Source organism: Nannobrachium achirus (assembly GCF_963921795.1).
Source record: "Nannobrachium achirus genome assembly, chromosome: 3".
NCBI classification, from domain to species: Eukaryota; Metazoa; Chordata; class Actinopteri; order Myctophiformes; family Myctophidae; genus Nannobrachium; species Nannobrachium achirus.
The window spans coordinates 52,952,473-52,973,546 of record NC_137812.1 but is presented as its reverse complement, the minus strand read 5'-3'; the positions used below and the strand labels follow the sequence as shown (position 1 = coordinate 52,973,546).

The 21,074-nt window shown below is 44.2% G+C and overlaps 1 protein-coding gene across 1 annotated transcript; it reads right to left on the bottom strand.

The window, feature by feature from the left end:
- Positions 1-353: 353 nt before the first annotated feature.
- Positions 354-19,185, bottom strand: LOC308281794 (group XIIA secretory phospholipase A2-like). The gene is made up of 4 exons (XM_080722094.1): positions 18,786-19,185; positions 3,019-3,095; positions 1,921-2,086; positions 354-1,174 (listed from the first exon to the last, which is right to left on the bottom strand). The coding sequence occupies exons 1-4, from the start codon at positions 18,991-18,993 to the stop codon at positions 1,056-1,058; spliced, it is 570 nt and encodes a 189-aa protein (XP_080578220.1). The 5' UTR covers positions 18,994-19,185; the 3' UTR covers positions 354-1,055.
- Between the last annotated feature and the right edge of the window lie 1,889 nt (positions 19,186-21,074).

Here is a 21,074-nt window from a genome sequence, read left to right as displayed (position 1 = left end):
ACAAATTACTTTTAATATCAATGCATTGCTGTATTGAAATTTAGACATTTCCCCCCAGAAGTTAAAAGATTTGACAGACATTTTAAAAACTAATATAAATAATAGTGAAATATTAAATAGCAGATCTACAAACTATTATTTGTAATAGGGTTCCATTTTCACAATTCATGATGTACTTTGTCCTTTCTTAGAAATACAGCCGAGTCAAACGTACCATATATGTGTTTGAAATTCACAAGCATCCACAAATACAAACCCGAGTGCTTAAAGGAATAGTTCACCCCCAAAATGACTCCCCCCCCCCCTATCGATTACTCACCCCATTGAGACTTGAATTAAATAATTTGAGGAGGCTTTGTGTCTCCATGGGGAACCACTGCTGGTCATCAAATTATTGGCATGCGAGGAATGCGAAAAAAAATAAATAAAAATGGGGTGAGTAATCGAGTTTTGTGGGTGGACTATCCCTTTAGGAACAGTACGCAAGACCCGAATTAATTTATACTGGCCAAAAAAAATTAAAAAAAATCTGATGGTGTTGTAGCAGTCCTAATCACAGGAAATGTAATGTTAAAACATGTATAATGTTTTTGTAAGGTTTTATAGCCATAAATCATAAATCATGCTCTAATTTGCATATTGGGGATATTTTTCACAATATTAACATATGCACGTGTTCTAGACATTCTAATGATCACGAAAAAAATATTACAGGCATTTTACTTATGTTTTAGTGAGGAATAGCTTCAGTTAAAAAGTGAGATGTTGTTCGTCCAGACGCTGGAATTTCAACTTCTCTGGGAGGTGTGAATGTCAGCCTCTGTGGGGGTACTATTTATATGCAAATATCGTGGCCAATGGCATTGTAATACTAAACAATAGGATTTAATGGTGATGTTAATGTGAAAAAAGAACAGGAAAACTAATTATAACATTTTTTAAAAAATGATTTAAAAAATGTTGCCAAAAAGCAACGCTGGGCCTTGCAGGGTTAAGTAAATGTACTTAGTTACTGTCCACCACTGCAAGTCACATTTCCTGTCTGTAGGAGTTCATCATAAGTCGTTCTTCTCTTCGTAGAGACACATACAGGACTCTCGCTGGCTGTCCAGGTAGGGCTTGCAGCCTAGGTGCATCACGGCATCAAACAGCAATTTCACCGTTGATTCACACGCTATAGAGACAGATGGAGAGGAGAGCAAGGAGAAATGAAAGTGAAAGTTAAATAAAAAACTCGCTGGTTTGTTATGATACTGTAGGAGATGATGTATAACAATTAATGAGGTAAGCAGAAGTGCAGACTTATTCCCATACAACATCACACAAAAGCCTACACATTGGTGAAGTCAATTTTGAAATTAGATCAGCATTAAAGTGTCTGACAGTTGATAGGCTATTCACACATGTTAGCTCTCCTGGTTCTATGTTTGAAAGTTTAGTAAGTGACCTGTCACAATTTGGCAATATCAACACAGTAATCTACTGTACCGTGGTAAGAAAATCCCTAAAAGGAATGTGTGTAATAGTGTCTTGTCTATTGTTTTAGGTCTGTGTAGTGTATTGTATTATGTAATTAGAGAGCAAACAATGAAAAGTAACTGTGAAATCACAAATATGTTTAATATTCATTGTTCTTTTCTGTTATGGTCTATTATTTAAATACAGTAGATAACCCTGTGGTGCTGGATATAACTCCATCAACGTTACATTTTTTTTTCTCACACACACACAGTGTGTATTTGTTTCGTTTTTTTCTAAAGGGAGAGTAAGCGGCCAATTCACCAATTTTTTTGGCTGAGAGGGAGACACAAGAAGAATCATAATGGATTTAATTCAAAGACAGCAGGGTGTGTGTGAGTTGAGACTCTGGCTCTCTCATCTGTGTACTGTATCTTCAGCTGCTTAGTGCTTAGTGCTTACCTTGGACACTATTAGGCAATCCCAAAGTCCTTTGCAAATTTCTACAGATGGTTTCCAAACAGTCCTGGAACTCCTCGTCACAGTCGTTTTTCTGACGCCCACAAGTGTCATAGCAACGGTCGTGCTGGTTGCAACATTTGGTCATGGATGGGATGCCTATGTCAACCTGTAGAGACAGACAGACATACAGACAGACAGACAGACAGACAGACAGACAGACAGACAGACAGACAGACCACTGTGTATTGTGTAAAAGTAGTTTATTGTTTTGTCTTGTTCTGTAGAATATCGTTGTACAGAACACATGGCGAGGCATTGTGTGCTTGTAGATCTGCTATTTTCACTACTTTTGATGAAGTAGGGCTTTAATTTCAGAAAAGAATCTAACCTCAGTTCGAGGTGCTGCTGTGAATTTGAGCAGATATACCCTGTGTGTGTGTGTGTGTGTGTGTGTGTGTGTGTGTGTGTGTGTGTGTGTGTGTGTGTGTGTCTACTGTCTAAGCTTGAATCAATTGGACCACAGTGTAAACATTGGTCTCAATCTATTCCTGGTTTTATAGTTTAAAAAATTCGGCCATGCACCGTTGACGGTCCGCTGTACTAATGAAACTTAACACCAGCCATGCACTGTTGTACTAATGAAACATAACTCCAGCTACGCACCATTGTACTAATGAAACATAACTCCGGCCATGCAACTTTGTACAAATGAAACATAACTCTGACCATACACTGTTGTACTAAAGAAGTGTGTATGTGTGTGTGTGTGTGTGTGTGTCTCGGCTGCTCAACAGCGCAACATTGCAGCTATTTGTACTCTACGGGACAGGGAGACACACAAACCTGTTTGTAGGGATCTGCTTCACCGCTCCAAAAACATACACTTTTGAAACTTGGAGTTACAAGGTTTCTGCCTGACAATGACGATAGGCAGGTATCATTCATTGTACAGTAAAGTTGTACCTATACCTACCAGCCCTGAACAAAATCAAATGTGCTTTTATGATTTGTCTTCAGTGCCTTAAAAACCAAAAGGTTCTGTTATTGGACAATAATGACTTGAACTGACTAAAATACAATAAAAACATATAAAATTACCTGAACCCCAAAGAGGGGGGATCCACATCCATTGGGTGGAGGAGGCTTGTAGCCAGGACGTGGCGCTGGATTATAACCTGTGAGCATAGAGCAGAGATAAAGACGTGTTATGTGATCCTCCACTTATCTTTCTCTGATATGATTAGCTCTGGTCCATCGCTTTCACCTCCCGCATTGCTCCCGGTGAAGCTCTGACAGACCCGTCGGGAAACGCATGGACTCGAGATTGTCGGCCCCGCCGAGCGCTCAATACTAGTGAAAATAAACAAAACCGTTTCACTACTCACCAAACCAAAGGTCGTTTTGCGCTGTTGAAAGTCTATTCTCCGCGGTGGTGAACCCCTCAGCACCCCACCTACTCTGTAAAATACATTATTTTTGTCATGAAATAAAGTGCATCCAACTCGACCGCCGCTTATTTCCGGGTTGTGAACCATTGTATCTGTGGTGGCCGCTAGGTGGCTCGAGGTGGGTGCGTTTTTTTTCTTGACAAAAATAATGTATTTTACAGAGTAGGTGGGGTGCTGAGGGGTTCACCACCGCGGAGAATAGACTTTCAACAGCGCAAAACGACCTTTGGTTTGGTGAGTAGTGATGATATGATGTGATGACATTGTAAATACTTTTTGTACCAAAACGTTTGCTAAATATCTGATCTAAGCTGATTTAAGTAAATCTATATTTTTATATTATATCTAAGTACCAAAAGCCAATGTTTTACAGTATTGTCCCACAGTCAGGTTACTAGAGTTCATTTCAAGGTTCATCCACTCACGCACAGTCCTGTCTCACACGCACGCCAGCATGCACCTAGAGCGTGATCAGCTCATGCTCACCTCATGTCACCAATGATATAGTAGTGCATGCTCTGTGACTCAGCCGCCTTGAAAAAGCTACATTTCTCTGTTATCTTCTGTGAATGATGTTTTGCACCTGTTTTGCACAAGTCAGCCTGTACGTGCAGATACCCGCACCCACGCACTTGCGGGGTCTCAGCCGCCTTGGAAAAGCTACATTTCTCTGTTATCTGTAAAGAGAAACCCAACGATTCCTGGCACAGCCCAGGGGCGGGGGAAGGAGGAGTGAAGATCACGTGGTGATGGGGCGGAGGCAGACAGCCTTGCCCCCCTGAGTGTGTGGCCCAATCATGCTTGCCCAGCTGAAGAAACATCCAATAGAGTCCAGCCCGGGACTCCTCCCACGAACCAATCAGAAAGTCTCACCTCCCCTGCTGAAGACCTGCGAAATACTATAAAGACTCTTGTTACTTTCATTTTGCGTCCGTCTCTACGAGAACACTACAGCTGGCTGTTGTGTACTTTACTGAACGAACCTCTTGGTACCGGTACTTGGATTATTTTCTCTTTTGTCTCCTTACATAGATTTTACTTAGAACTTAGAATAGCCCATTTGTGCAAACGGTATTGATATAATAAAGTTAACTGCTATTATTTTAAATAGAAGTCTCCTGTTTTTAGTATTGATTTCACTGGCACATTCATACTCATTTCTGTTCTACGCATAACCTCACCTTCTGAAGTTTTAGTGCAACTTAGGCGGAGTAGAGAGGCTCGGGCCTCGAGCCTTGTTCTTCTCGTTTGGAGAGAGGTTCTTCCAAAATCCTGGTGACCCCGACGTGATGAGTTTTGTGCCTTTTTAACAATTTTCGAGATTCAACATTTTCGGAAAAAACGCGTTGTTGCTTTCCCTGAGTGTTCCAGTTCCAACCAGTACAACAGGTGGCCACCTACAACATCTAACAAGGTAAGCACAAACCTCTTACGCTGAAATTGTGCACATTGGCATAGGTTCTAAATTTAGTTGTGCTGTTGTATGAACTGTCAAACATTCTAGTTCGATAGGAATATTACAGTAAAATCTGTGGGACAAACACTGCTTGGGAGCGTAGTATAACTGCATCCTACCGTGAATAGTGTGCGGTATAAATACAGGCATCTACAACACCGGGTCGCGCCTGGGTTGAATGAGTAAAAGGTAACGAGAGCACTAGTAGGGTAAGTCTCAAGTCCCGAACCTAGAGCACTAGTAGGGTAAGTCTCAAGTCCCGAACCTAGAGCACTAGTAGGGTAAGTCTCAAGTCCCGAACCTAGAGCACTAGTAGGGTAAGTCTCAAGTCCCGAACCTAGAGCACTAGTAGGGTAAGTCTCAAGTCCCGAACCTAGAGCACTAGTAGGGTAAGTCTCAAGTCCCGAACCTAGAGCACTAGTAGGGTAAGTCTCAAAGTCCCGAACCTAGCGTGAGGGGGGTAACTATAGTAAATCCTAGCCAAGAACGCAGTGTGAGGGGAGTGCATTTACTAAATCCTAGCCCAATAACACAACGGTGTATCCGCCGTATTGTAAATAATAACAGTGTCTCTGGAGTACAAGGGGGGCTGTTACGGTGTCTCCGCCGTGTTGTGAATGTTTAAACAGTGTCTCTGGAGGACAAGAGGGACTGTGAGAGATTGTTAGAGCGAATGGAATAAAGTGAATGATTGATGGTTTGAATGAGCTCGATGTACAACGGACTGTTTAAAAAATAGTTAACTTGTTTTGTATTACTGCTAAATAATTTTAGTAGATAGAATACATCCCAGCGCTCCTTCTGAGCCTCAAATTTTTGAATTAAAATCATTTTTACACATTTTAGAATAAAAACCAATTTTGACGGACTCGAAGAGTACAAAAATTAGAAAGACTCAAGGAGCTCCTGAGCATTAGACGGGTTAGATGAAAATCCTAAAATAGGTTTAAATCATTAGAATAACCTAACAAAAGTAAATAAAATACATCTTGAGATAAAATAACTAAGCGAAACACCTTTTAATGCAAATAGAACAATTTTTAAGTAAATAAATAACTGGATGGGATGTATTAAAACTATAAAAAGGTATCATCGGGTCTACACTTACGTAAGAGTACAATCTGCAGGAGCAAAAGACGGAGAAATCTGTCCAGATCAAACAACACTGCTCAAATAAAAGTTGAACACATCATTGTGATATTCATTGCATTTTGGAGTATTGCTGTCATTTTGGTACACTCTCTGTGTATTTAGTTTAAGTCAAGGTAAGTGACACAAACACACACCACTGATATATAGAGATCCTTTAGAGTCAGATATGAGCACAGAACCACCCCAGAAGTTCGAGGCCGCTTGGGCCTTCTTGGTGGAGAGGACAGCATCCCGCCTCTTTCCCCAGAATGCCTTCTCTAGGCAGTCCTTGTTAGCGGACGCCGCACACTACTTAGTGGAGTGGCAAAAGGACAAATCACTCCCACAAAATAATGAGCCAATAGTAGTAGACCCCAAAGGCATTCTCCAGCCAGAATATGTCACCAGAATCCATGCGTTAATCCACAAGCTGGAAAAGAAGTTCGAAGAAGCCACTCAAAAATCTACCACCCTATGGGGGGCAGATGCAAAAGCCAGAAAAATAGCTGGTTATCAAAGTAGGCTAGAGATTCTCAAAGAAATCATCAGAGTCCGATCCAGGCACCTCCAACTGGACACGTCGGGTAGGGCTCATTTCAAAAGCAGATATTCTGACGCAAAACAAATGGTGATTTCACCACAACCTGACTCTGACTTGTATCCAGACCCTGGCGAGTATGAGTCCACTTTAGAACCACCCAGGGCCCTAGCTAGTGCCCCTCCAGCACAACAAACACAGACACTGCCACCACCATATTCACCAGCAGGTCCCACTGGGCGACCAACAGAAAGACCACCCATACAAGCAGTACTTAATGGGGGAAGTGAAGACGATGGGGGTGTAGTAAAAGTTACAGGTTTCCTCAAACTCCAGCCCTGCGCTGAGAGCACCGAAATCATGGTCAGCAGTCTCCTAGTAAAGGATGACATAGAGAGAGAGATTGTTAAAGTCTCTGCACAAGGTACACCTGGTCACCTCACAGCTGACCAAGCAGATCCTTTGCGTGTGGTCTATCCCGACCTGGCATCTTTGACAAAAACACACACACCACCAGCATCCCTCATGGGAGAGGCTCTTGGGCATGAGTCTGACAATGGGGGAAAGGAGAGAAAGGGAAGAACTATGGTGAGGAAAAGAAGGGAAAAGCAAGTAGAAAGAGAGAGATCAGTAAGTACAGATAGAACATCCTCTAGTGAGGATGGGAGGAGTGAAAAAAGGTCAAGCAAAGAGAAGTCACAAGAGAAGAGCCCCAGCGCAAGGCCAAAGACGAGTGAGCGCGCTTTTAGTGAGCGTGCTCACTCCTCTGAAGGCTCGGAGAGGGACAAGATGGACAGAGCTAGAGCTCAGGGTAGGGGTAGACACCAAGCAGGAGACAATAGAGAGACAGGAGAGAGCGTGTCCAACAGCCAGATACTAGAACAGAAAAGAGAGTTGGCCGCAGAGAAAGAGCAGTTGTGGCAGTGGCACCAGGACCTGGCAGAAGCAGAGAGAAGAAAACAGGAACAGCAGTTAGCCTATCATGGTTATCAGGGATCCGAAGGGACCTACTTCCCTCAAAGTCAGCCTCATGAATATGGGCCACCTCCGCCACTTAGAAAGGACTTTCACGTAGGCGCACCTGCCACCCGCGGTCAACCTTCACCTTACCCTGGGCCCTATCTGGCCCCGCACCCGGGGCTGGATGCTGTCCCAGACCGGACCCAAGCCATGCACACGGTCACTCTCTCTTCTTCCACCACCACACCTGTTGACCAGAGAATTCCTGGAGCCACAGGGTACACACCTTCCTCCTACCCTAGGGCATGTCCAACGCGTGCCCCATGGGCCCCAGAACTGTCCACCGCCAACATTATCATAGAATGTTCCCACTGTGGGTTGCCCAACCCAGGTAGACGCCACACAGCAGAATGCAAGTCCAACCCAGCGAGCCACCAGATGGTGATGCATTGGCCTAACGGCACAACCACCATGCAGGCCCCAGTAGTACAGGCCCCAATCCTGTACAAACCCCAACCAGGTGGAGCAGCAGCTCTACCTGTGTATAACCCACTCTCATCAGGAGATCTGGATGGCATTCTCTCCAAACTCCCGAAGCCCGCGGACGTAGGATGGCGAAAATTCTACGATGATCTCAGACCCCACTTCAGTGGACGCACCATCGCCCTTGGTGATATCAGAAGTATAGTGGCTCTCTCCACTTCAGAATATGACCTTACTCAGATAGAGGTAGCCATAGGATCATCCAACGACGCCCACGACACTGAGTGGGTCATACACTCTGCACGCTTCAATCGTGAGGCAGCACGCAAATGGCCTTTTAAAATGCCGGAGGGGAGATTCCTCTCCTACTCCCCAGAGCAATCAGGCACTCAGTTCCTAGACAAATCATGCAGACAGTGGACTGACATCACAGGCACAAACCCTAGCAGAGATCCAGCCTTGCAAATCCTGTTCAAAGGACAGGTGATGGATGTTCTACCTGAGGCAGTAAGAAATTCATTCAAAATGGTTGTGAATCCCATGAGCATGCCATTCGAACAATGGTCGGACACTGTATCACATCACATCAACGCACACAAAAGCACCACTGACATGTCCAAACAACAACACCAACAAATGACTAACGACCTGCTTAGAACACAACTCAAAATAGCGGAGACAACCCTCAAGGACTTGACCAAAGCAACAAAAGACAAGGCTACTGCAGCCAAAAACATGACTCAGACCGAGGCTAAACCAGTCACTCCCACTCCCATACTGCCCCTCATGCAGTATCAAATGTCCTGCCTCCCAGATGTAGACAGTCCCAATCCAAATGTCCTGACATACGCACCAGTCCCAATCAATGGCATGTACACCCCAGCCGCTTCCTACCCTAACACCCCATACAGAGGACAGCAACAAGGGGGAGGGTATAGGGGTAACAGGGGAGGGTACAATAGAGGGGGAGGATATAACAGGGGAGGAGGAACAGGATATGGGCCAGGAGTTAATGGGTTCCAGTGCTTCAACTGTGGGGCACCTGATCACTGGGCCAGATATTGTCCACACCCACAAAACCAACAGCAGCAGCAACAGGGATATGGGCAGAACCAAGGGGGAGGATACAGGGGTAACAGGGGAGGGGGATACAGAGGGGGAAGAGGTAACTTTGCACCAAGGGGACAGGCCCAGCAGCAGTTCCACCCACCCCCTAACGGCAACCACGACCGTGCTCCATCCCAGTACCCATATCCAGTCCCCAACACAGCCCCACAAGATCATCCAGCAGTTCAAGCTGTGATATCAGATTATCACACCCAAAATCAGGACTACAACCAGGAAGGCTACTAGGGCTGCCCAAGAGAAACCTTAGCTGCAGCAGAGGAACCAATGATCCCACTCATAATCAATGACAAGACATACATGTTCATGTGTGACACGGGAGCACGTTATTCTACACTTAACGAAGGCAAACCTCTCCTCTCAAGCAGCAGAATTAGTGTAATAGGATTCTCTGGGAAATTAGAAAGCCAACCATTTACTCAGCCACTACGCACTCAAATGGGTAGACAAGTGTTTAACCACAAATTCCTGTTCGCTCCAAAATGTCCAGTCAATCTGTTAGGAAGAGACATTCTCATCAAAATAAATCCTACCATACACTGCACGCAGTCAGGCATGTTAATGACCCTACCAGGCTCAGGTCTGATGTACAATATGTCAGGTTTTGATGACAAAGAAATCACTAGAGTAATGGCTCAAATAGGACAAGTACCCACTCTGTTTCACCATCTAGAACCCATTAAGGGGCAAGCTGACATCTTTTGGGGCCTGCTTCAGCCCAACCTTCACCCACTCAACTCACTCATGCAGTTTCTCAGTGAATGGAAGACCACTATCCTTGACCTCAGACCTTATCATGACTTGAAAGACCCACCTCATGTCACTTTAAATTATACCAGGACCCAGACTGAAACTGACACTGCTTATCAGGAAGCATGGTCAGAGCATACTGAAGATAAGACTACGACCATTCAGGCCCTTTATGTATATGCAGGGGAAGAGGGAGTGGCAGTTTCTGTCCAGCTCTCAGATGACACCTCCAACCTGTATATGCTAGGGAGAACAGCTGTGCCTCACATCTCATTATTTCTGACCGCAGGACAAGAAGCAAGAGCTCTCGGGCCCATGTGTAAAAGGTTGGCAGCACTGCCTGAAAATGAATGGGAAAGGACCGAGCATTCCCAATATGTTGTGCATCCTCAATCTAGTGCTGTGAGGATAGGCCCAATTAACACCTCAGAAACAGTAAGATGGGAACATACTGTTATGACTAGGTTCCACGGTCGGGAACAAACTGACCATGAAGCAGCACCTCAGTTGCTGGACTCTTTGCCACCCACCCTGTGGCCTGACGACGACCAGGATGTGGGCCATTGCCATAACATCCCACCCCAGACTGTCTCCTTCACTAAAGATGCACCAGTCGTGAATAAAAGGCAGTACCCTATTAAAACAGAAGCTTATCCAGATATAGATGCCACCATTAGGAGCCACCAGTCTAAAGGTGTCATAGAGCCCTCCACCTCACCTTGGAACACAGCCATTATGGCTGTCAGGAAACCAGGTTCCTCAAACTATCGTATGGTTCAAGACTTTAGGGAAGTTAATGATCACTTGTCCACAGCAGACATAACAGTCCCAGACCCATCTGTCTTGCTCAACTGCCTTACACCAGCACACTGCTATTTCAGCTGCGTGGACTTGAAAAACGCTTTCTTTAGCATAGCTTTAGCTGAGGCATCTAGGGAATACTTTGCGTTCACTTTTCCACCAGGAAGTGATCAGAAATGGCAGTACACAGTTTTGCCCCAAGGGATGAAACTTAGTCCAGGGTTGTTTAACAAAGCACTGAAAAGTCAGCTCAACCGTCTCATTCCTCCCAAGGGTACTGTCATCCTCCAGTACGTAGACGACATCCTGGTGGCGTCAGAGAACGCCCAGGACTGTCTCCAGGCCACTAAGGACCTCCTCCTCCTGCTTGCAGAGGAAGGATACAAAGTGTCCAGGAAAAAACTCCAGATAGCAAGGGCTCAGGTTAACTTCCTAGGTAGGATCCTTAAAGAAGGCTCCCTCAACATCAGCCACTCCCACCAGTCTTCCATTCTAGAGCACAGGCTGCCCATGACCATAGCAGACCTCATGTCTTTCATTGGTCTGACCAGTTATAGCAGGTCCTTTATCCCCAATTATGAGACTAACATCTCTGCGCTGAGAGCAATTGTCAAGCAATATGGCTCCTTAAACGGTCACCTTAAGTTTGACTGGACCCGAGAGGCTAGAGCCCAATTTCACCAGATGAAAGTGTTCTGTAGGCAGGCAACCACCAGGGCTGTGCCGGACTACACCCAAGAGGCCAACAAACCTTTTATCTTAGATGTTTCTGAGAAAGACGGCATTTTTAATGCAGTCCTATATCAGAAACATAAGGGGGATGGAGGGGAACGTAGTGTCATAGCATACTATTCGAAAACTTTGCCACCTTATGAGAAAGCCCAACTCCCATGTGCCCGTTATGTTTTAGGCTTAAAACTAGCGGTGGAGAGTCTGTCACACATCATTATGTTCCATCCACTTGTTGTCAACACCAACCATAGCATCAGAGCCTTCCTTAGGAGCCAAACTTTTGCAGTCACCCTAGATCGAAGAGATAAAGTTACTGAATGCCTGACTGCACCACACATCTCGTACATCAGCGAGACTCCAAATATTGCCCACAAACTGCACGCACTTCCAACCACCCCAGAAGAGGTACACATATGTGAAGAAAGAGCAGCACAAGATGCCAAAGTTAGACAGGATCTGTCCACCATAGAGATTGAAGACGAGTTCGATGAGCCACTAGTAAAACACTTCTTTGTAGACGGCTCCTCGTGGAGAGATCCCACTAAGGGGATCAGAGCAGGTTACTCAGTGGTAGAGGGCAGAGTAAAGGGGGTGCCATTAGAGATGTGGGAACTAAAAGAGGCAGAAGAATTAGCCACAGGTACGCGATCAGCTCAGAAGGCAGAAATTATGGCCCTAATAAGAGCATGTGAACTAGCTAAGGATCAATCAGTTAACATCTATACTGACTCGGCCTATGCACACCAGGCTGTCCACTATAACCTAGCCAGCTGGATTAGAAACCAATGGATAAACTCCACAGGCAAATATGTGCTACACAAGGCCCTAATGGAAAGGTTAGCCTTAGCCCTTATGGAGCCAAACAGAATAGCTGTACTAAAAGTTCAAGGCCATAGTCTAGCTAAAACATTCACTGCAAGGGGCAATGCCCAAGCTGACCAAGCAGCTAAAAAGGCCTGTGGCTATGTAGAACCCACTCTTGAAATGGTAACCAGACAAGTATCTGTCTCTCTAGTCCCACCTGACCCACCCACGTACAAACCAGAGTACAACCTAGCATGGCTTAAAAAGGACCAGGAGCAATGTAGCCCAGAAGAAAAAACTCAATGGTTAGCGAAGGGCTGCAAAAAGGACGACACAGGCGTGTGGCGTTCAAAAGAAGAAGGCATATGCTGCTCTCAGAATCTCATGCAACTCCTAATCATAGAAACTCATGGTCCTTCTCATCTCCATGCCAGAGCAGTCTTAGAACGTATCAAAATCAATTGGTACCATCCTGAACTTAATGCCTTGGTAAATCTCTACTGTAAAGCTTGTCCAACCTGTCTTAAAATGAATAGCCAAGGGGGACTCAGAATGCCCACAGGGGCTCGTCCCCTGCCTTCAGCTCCGTTTGAAACCATAACCATAGATTTCACAGACATGATAGATCAAGTAAATGGTTTTAGGTACCTTTTAGTTGCAGTCTGTGAATTCTCCAAATGGATAGATGCCATTCCCTGTAAGAAAGAAGATGCGAAGTCAGTGGTCAAATGGCTAATCAACCATCACCTCCCACTTCATGGTCCACCACGTTTTATCCGTAGTGACAACGGCAGCCATTTCAGCAACAAACACCTAGCTGAGGTAGAGTCTGCTATGGGACTACAACATAAGTTTGGAAGCGTCTATAGGCCAGAAAGTCAAGGTTCTTGTGAAAATGCCAACAAGCAGATTAAGGCTAAAATAAGCAAAATTATGGAAGACTCAGATCCCAAGAAAAAGCTAAACTGGATCCAGGCATTACCAATCGCCCTTTATGCCCTTAGGTGTAATACCAACAGCACTCTAACAATCTCCCCATACCGTATGGTACATGGGTATGAGATGCAGGGCCCAGCTAGTCTTAACCTGAACCATTCTTCCACTCCACCTGCCTACACAGACAGGCAGAGAACCACCTGGCACCGAGAGCTAACCTCTCTAATAAGTGAAATGCATGCCCATAGGTTGAGTCAGGACAAATCAGGAGATCCTAAAACTTTCAAGCCCAAGTACATCCCCATAGGCCAGATGGTCTATGTCAAAAGGTTCAAGAGAAAGTGGAACATGGTAAGATGATCAGGTCCATTCAAGGTAACAGACGCAACAGAATTTGCAGTCAAGGTTGAAGGTCAACATGTTTGGTACCACAAGGTGCACGTTAAGGTAATGCCAGAAGGAGATAGCACTAGGAGTGTAGATCAGATTCAGGAAGATCTAACTCAGCTCAACCAAGAAGAGGAACAGGCAGCAAAAAGAAATAAGCAGTGCCCCTTGCCAGTAGATATGGAATGGGAGCAAGACCAAGGTTTTGAGGACAAACGTTAGACTTAGCGTCCTTTGTCCTTCTCCAGAGTACCATATTACTCTGAGTAGCTCCACAAATGATAATAAGTCTGTTAAATGTTTGTATGTAATGTCATGTACTGATGTCTGTTGTTCTATGTCTCCACAGAAATCATCTATTGATAACTACATGAACACCACCTCTGACACCAGAAAGGATAACTGAAAGATCTGGGCGTTTAGATAAGTATCTACACTTACACATAATTTAGAAATTGACTACGCCCAGATTTAAAAGAAAGATCTGAAAACATATAGTAAGTCAGAGAGTGATATTAGGATATATAGGAACACTATGCCCAGCCGTAGGAAGTATGCCATGCTCTTGACTGTACTTACACTCCTCAAAATATGGATGTTTGTACACTTGCTAACTCCTGTCCAAAGTGCAAACCGCATATCCGGAAGTTACCAAGCATCAGATTATTATCATCATTACATGTTCTGTACTGAGGGAGTGGATTGTTCCACTCACGTGAAAGGGTACTGGTATACTTACTACGGCACTGGTTATCATGTATACGCATGCTTAGGAAATTGCAAGGACAATTGTCAAATTATTGCAGGATCCCGCCCCTTGTCCAATCGCCATAACGGAGACTGCAGAGCCCAAAGGGAACATTGGGGATCCTTTGATGGTGACTCAACTGGGCGAGCTAACGGAAGGTTAACTCTGGCTCGGGCTGGTCCTTATGTGATCATGAAATTAAGAAACCCACAACTTGGCGACACAGGTCAATTATGGTTAGGTTTAACTCTGACCGGACGAGACTCCTATGCTAAACTGTTTATTGACGTTTCTCCCAAACCTAACGCCACAGCTAAACTTCCTGAACGCATCATTTATGAAGAAGAAATCAATGATGAGGAGGAGCTCGATGAATGGCTTACTAGAGACCTCAACTCTGAACTGCCAGACATCACCAAACATCGTGTCCACGGATACTTGGAGAGGTGCGAAGGTAATACTGCATGTGTTAAGGCAGCGATTGCCGCCCACCATGCAATGCAGGACGCTGACTGTTGGGTCTGTGTCCATCACCGTCCTGATCTTAGGGTAACCCCCATTTCTCTCACTGACCATGATAGCTCCACTGAAAACTGCACCTCTCCCCGTGACATGCTCCAGCTACTAGCAATGTCCCATTTAATAGACAGGAACATAACCATCACCAACTCCTCCCTAGATGGTACCCTGAAGTGTATTGAACCAGCCCAATCAATGACCCAACGTACTCACGTTCTACCTGTCAAACCCATCAAGGCCCCCGTATGTTTGTGTTCCCACGACACCTCCCCAGGCACTGTAGCGTTAGGTATATCTCTGTGCGAACGCAATATCCATCTTAATGACGGTTATTGCACCTCTGTGGCTCTAGATGGCACCCTGCTAAATGTCTCATGCCCATGGTTTAATGTATCCGTTTCTCACCTCAGCTATGCTGCTGTGTGGACTTGCGGCAGAGCCGCAAGACATTTTCTCCCACCCAAATGGAACGGCTGCTGCCACCCGGGTTATATTTTTACCAGTGTTATAATTTACCCTGTTGTTCCCCCAGAAGATGACAATGCCCACAATAGAGTTAAGAGGAGCCTAACACCCACCACTGCCTGGGCCACTCCAGACCAGACTCAGACTAACTTAGAATACATTAGGGCCAAGTACCCAGGTTACACATTCAAGGACCCATGGACTGACTCAGACTCCCAAATGGCCTATGGCCTAGGTGCCACCACCTTTATCACCTCTGGTGTGACTGAAGAGTTCACCCTGAAAAAAATTAACACTCTAGCTGCCGAGCTGCTAATGTTACATGACTCCCTCTCTGACCTCCAGCTGGCAGGTCAGCTCCTAACCAACGAACAGTCCCAAATCAGGACAGTAGTCCTCAGAAATCGTGCTGCCCTGGACTGGATGACGGCTAAGGAAGGTGGTGTGTGCAAAATGCTAGGTGGAAAATGTTGTTTCTTAATCCCTAATAATCATGCTAACATTTCTTCCCTCATCTCCCATTCTCGTGATGCCATAGCTACCATCCCACAGCCCCAGATTCCAAACACTTGGTTTGACTTTAGCTTACTAGGGGGCTTTAGCAACTGGTTTGTCACCACCATTCTCCCAGTCCTGTTGATCGTAGGGCTCATCATTTTCGTAGCCATACCAATGTTGAAATGCATGATTAACAAAGCTGTCCGCACTGTTTACCCTTCTACTGACTTCCAGCTAGCCCAACTGACCGAAGGAGAGGTCCACCAACCTCTCCTGGATCTTGTTACGGACCAGGTCCGTCCACCTCCTGTTTACGAGGAGGCATTTGAGTGAGCTTTTGTTTTTATACATACTGATGGTTTAATCCACCCACGCATAGACCAGCCTCCAGTCTACTTACACATTGAACCCGTTGTTTTCTATAAGAAATTGTTTTTCCCTGCTTGTGTGAATCCCTAGCATCCCCAAAGGACTAGGTGATATAGTTTTAGGTATTTTCTGCACTGATTTCTGTTTTACCCCGAAGGGGGTCTTGTGTCAATTCATGTTTTCTGATGTCATCTTATGGATGTTGTCTTACAACCAAAAAAGTAAAGTTGGACAGTCACACAGGAATGACAGGGGTATGTTGATCACAATTGTAACAGAAAAAGTTAGGGAATCTGATCAACAATACCCCACTATAGACTGACATGTCAGTGGCTAAAAACTGTGGTCTGTCCAACCAAGTGAAAACTCTGGATTCAGGGACCAAGTTGACCTTATGGTCAAAAGATAGAAACTGACAAGTATGAAATAGATGTCATCAGAAACATAGAATCCTGTGCCATTGTTTATGTGTTAAGTTGCATCCCAAAGGGGGTGCCATTTATTGTTTCTAAGTTATTAAAAAAAAAAAAAACAAGTGTTGATTCTGTTGACCCCCGCTCACCATATTTTTCAGAAACGTTACCCAGTTTAGGTGGACTTCTTAAAAGAAGTCCAAAGGGGGAGTTTAAACTTTTCTGAAAAATGTGCCAAGTATCACATCACTAGTTAGTGATCTGCCCTGGAGGCAGATCAAAGGGGGATTTGATGATATGATGTGATGACATTGTAAATACTTTTTGTACCAAAACGTTTGCTAAATATCTGATCTAAGCTGATTTAAGTAAATCTATATTTTTATATTATATCTAAGTACCAAAAGCCAATGTTTTACAGTATTGTCCCACAGTCAGGTTACTAGAGTTCATTTCAAGGTTCATCCACTCACGCACAGTCCTGTCTCACACGCACGCCAGCATGCACCTAGAGCGTGATCAGCTCATGCTCACCTCATGTCACCAATGATATAGTAGTGCATGCTCTGTGACTCAGCCGCCTTGAAAAAGCTACATTTCTCTGTTATCTTCTGTGAATGATGTTTTGCACCTGTTTTGCACAAGTCAGCCTGTACGTGCAGATACCCGCACCCACGCACTTGCGGGGTCTCAGCCGCCTTGGAAAAGCTACATTTCTCTGTTATCTGTAAAGAGAAACCCAACGATTCCTGGCACAGCCCAGGGGCGGGGGAAGGAGGAGTGAAGATCACGTGGTGATGGGGCGGAGGCAGACAGCCTTGCCCCCCTGAGTGTGTGGCCCAATCATGCTTGCCCAGCTGAAGAAACATCCAATAGAGTCCAGCCCGGGACTCCTCCCACGAACCAATCAGAAAGTCTCACCTCCCCTGCTGAAGACCTGCGAAATACTATAAAGACTCTTGTTACTTTCATTTTGCGTCCGTCTCTACGAGAACACTACAGCTGGCTGTTGTGTACTTTACTGAACGAACCTCTTGGTACCGGTACTTGGATTATTTTCTCTTTTGTCTCCTTACATAGATTTTACTTAGAACTTAGAATAGCCCATTTGTGCAAACGGTATTGATATAATAAAGTTAACTGCTATTATTTTAAATAGAAGTCTCCTGTTTTTAGTATTGATTTCACTGGCACATTCATACTCATTTCTGTTCTACGCATAACCTCACCTTCTGAAGTTTTAGTGCAACTTAGGCGGAGTAGAGAGGCTCGGGCCTCGAGCCTTGTTCTTCTCGTTTGGAGAGAGGTTCTTCCAGTAGTGAAACGGTTTTGTTTATTTTCACTAGTATTGAGCGCTCGGCTGGGCCGACAATCTCGAGTCCATGCGTTTCCCGACGGGTCTGTCAGAGCTTCACCGGGAGCAATGCGGGAGGTGAAAGCGATGGACCAGAGCTATGATATGATAACCAACAATGTGGACGAGAAAATGAATATTTTAGAATAATGGCCAATTAACTTGAAAGAAGGCATATTTTATGGCTGAGTATCAGTATTAAATCGTATAATCAGTGCATGGTGTAATGTAACTAAGTACATTTACTTAAGTACAATTTTGAGGTATTTGTACTTTACTTATTTCCAATTTCCAATACTTTTACTTCTACTCCACTACATCTCGGAGGAAAATAGTTACTTTGAAGATTATTACAAAACATACATCAACCATGTCAGCCCTATTTCTGCCATTTGAAAATAGCAGATCTACAAGCTCATAATACGGGAGAACTGAAATGGGACATTCTGCATAATGATTACTTTTACTTTTGGTACATTTTGAATTCTGGACTTTTACTTATAACAGATCATTTCTACAATGCAGCATTGATACTTTTAAAATATTTGAGTACTTTTTCCACTGTGTATAATCAGTGGTGTTATATGATTTTTTTGAAGTGTGGGTACTCTAAATTCATGACGTCACATGCACGCGCATATGTGCGCGCGGCTTGGCTTTCTAGTTGAAATAAACTCCGTCAACCATTAGGCAACAAAAAAATGACACGTCTCGCTGTACTGGTTACATTCGACTGGAGATAGCCATAAAGCATAACTCTTGTAGAGTGATTTTATTAGGACTGGAGACATTATTTACCATATTTAAAGAATGTGGTAAATATAAAGTGTGTGTGTGTGTGTGTGTGTGTGTGTGTGTGTGTGTGTGTGTGTGTGTGTGTGTGAGAGAGAGAGAGAGAGAGAGAGAGAGAGAGAGAGAGAGAGAGAGAGAGAGCGCGCACGCACTTACCATCACTACATGTGTATTGACATAACCCATCGCTGCCACCCATCAAGTCAAGTGCAGCATTCAGATATTTGTCAATATTGTGTATTCCGTTACGAATGGTTTTCAAAGTCTTTCGCCAGTCTGGAGTTTCTGGCTCTTGTCTACACGAAGACACATGGGGTAAATATCCATAGAGGTACAACACGAAGAGCAGAGCAGAGAGCTGCATAATGCACTTGACCAAAGTCAAGAAGTTCAAAAGCTAAGGATTAATGTATTCCTTCAAACGCCGACTTGTCATTTCAGTCGCCGCCTCGCCGGTCATTTCACTGCTTATTCAAATGTGTATTTCCTTCAGAGAATGATCAATACTACTGTCAGTCTGTCCTGTCGAAGCGAGCGTACGTTTCGATATCATGCAGCTATGCTCCGTCACTGCTAAAACATTGGATTTCTTTTCCTGTAGTGTCGTCACGTAATGCGGGTTCCGGCCAATCACAAGCCGCGGCAAACAAGTTTTCCGGACAGGCATCTCCTACAACAAGAAAATTCACTGCACATGCAGTGAATTATTATTATTATTTTTTTATTTAGATTTTCATGGCATACAGCTCTCATGAAAATCAATAATCCATATCTCAAAATATTAGAATATTACTTCAAAAGAAGTAATATTATAATACAGAAATGTTAATCTTAATCTAGTCTAGTCTGGAATACTTTTGAACATAATATGTCTTCATCAATGGGGCGTGGCATGAAGGTGGTCATGCCTTTGGTACCTCTACTGCTGAGGTGTTATGGAAGCCCAGGTTTGCTTTGATAGAGGCCTTAAACTCATCTGTTTGGTTGGTGTCTCTTCCTCCTGACAACACAACACAGATTCACAAAGTGCTCTAAAATCCCAGGTATGGCTGTGTTGACTCTGAACTTAAAAAAACACAGTGTGGAGCAAAACCAGAATTGCATTGTATTGCTGTTGTTGGTCAACTGTTTTATCAAGTTCAGTCAACACAACCATCTACCCTAGCCTTGTGTAGCCAGGCTTACAATACTCATCTGCATCTACCCAGGGATTTTAGAGCACTTTGTGCTTCCATAGGTTGACAAGCTTTATGGAGATAATTGCCTTAGCCAGCCCAGAAGCAGTTGGCACCTGCTCACAGAGCCAAAACTACTAGTAACTGGTCTACTGACCATGGCTGGGCTTAACTGACCAGCCAACTGGCCTGACCTGAACCCTACAGAGAATCTGCAGCCAACTGGCCTGACCTGAACCCCACAGAGAATCTGTGTTGTGTTGTCAAGAGGAAGATGAGAGACACCAGACTCAACCAAATAATATAATAATATACCTTTGAGTTGTTTTGTGGAAATAAGAAAAGTCCCCCCTAGAACTGGAGGATTGATTGTGGGGGTTGGCTTGAAAAGTACACTGTGATGATGTCATCACAGTGTACTTAGCAAGCCAAACCCCCAAATCAATCCTGGGTGACTTTTTTCTCATTTCCACGTAACTCAAAGGTATATTAATGACATAGTTCAATATTGAAAATGGGTGGTTCTCCCCTTAGGGCCTCTATCAAAGCAAACCTGGGCTTCCATAACACCTCAGCAGTAGGCTACCACAGGCTGACCACCTTCATGCCACGCCCCATTGATGAAGAAATGTGTTCAAAATAATTCCAGACCAAGCACTGAGTGCATAAATTAACAAACTTTAAGAATTTTGACATTTCTGTATTATAAATCCTTCTTTTGAAGTAATATTGCAATATGGATTTTTGATTTTCATGAGCTGTAGCCTCGGAAACCCAGGCTTTTATTTTGGCGATAGGAAACATGAGCTGTACATCATATGAAATTGTAACATTTTTAATTACATTACAGAAGAAAATGAACTGTTAGACAATATTTTTTTAAGATGGATCTGTATAATACTGTATCTATGAGTCTGGGTCTAAAATGGAAATGGAAACAGTGTGCATGTGTGCAAATTACTGGATGCGGAAAGCAGACTGTGGACCGGATCAGAGGGGTCAATTCAGAACAGAAACCTTCATAAATGATGGATGGATGTGGAAACTGAAAGGCATGGTGAAGCAAGGATTTAATACGACATGGTTATGATCACTGACACCGACATTGGTTGTGTAATATATGTTTTTTCCCTAGTTGTTGCGACCAAAGGGCGCATTATACCCTGAAAAACCTTGTCGCTTATCTGTCTGTCCAGCTGTACAGGAAGTGATGTCAGTGTGATGTCACGTGTTTTTCAGTACAGGAAGTGATGTCACGTGACATCACTTT

Bases quoted from the DNA above. Each gene is read 5' to 3' on its own strand.
- LOC308281794 (XM_080722094.1), bottom strand. From the start codon at position 18,993: ATGCAGCTCTCTGCTCTGCTCTTCGTGTTGTACCTCTATGGATATTTA. The intron at 3,096-18,785 runs GTAAGTGCGTGC...CTATGCTCACAG, and splicing joins TCAATACACATGTAGTGATG to GTTATAATCCAGCGCCACGT. The intron at 1,175-1,920 runs GTAAGCACTAAG...CTGTCTCTATAG, and splicing joins ATTGCCTAATAGTGTCCAAG to CGTGTGAATCAACGGTGAAA.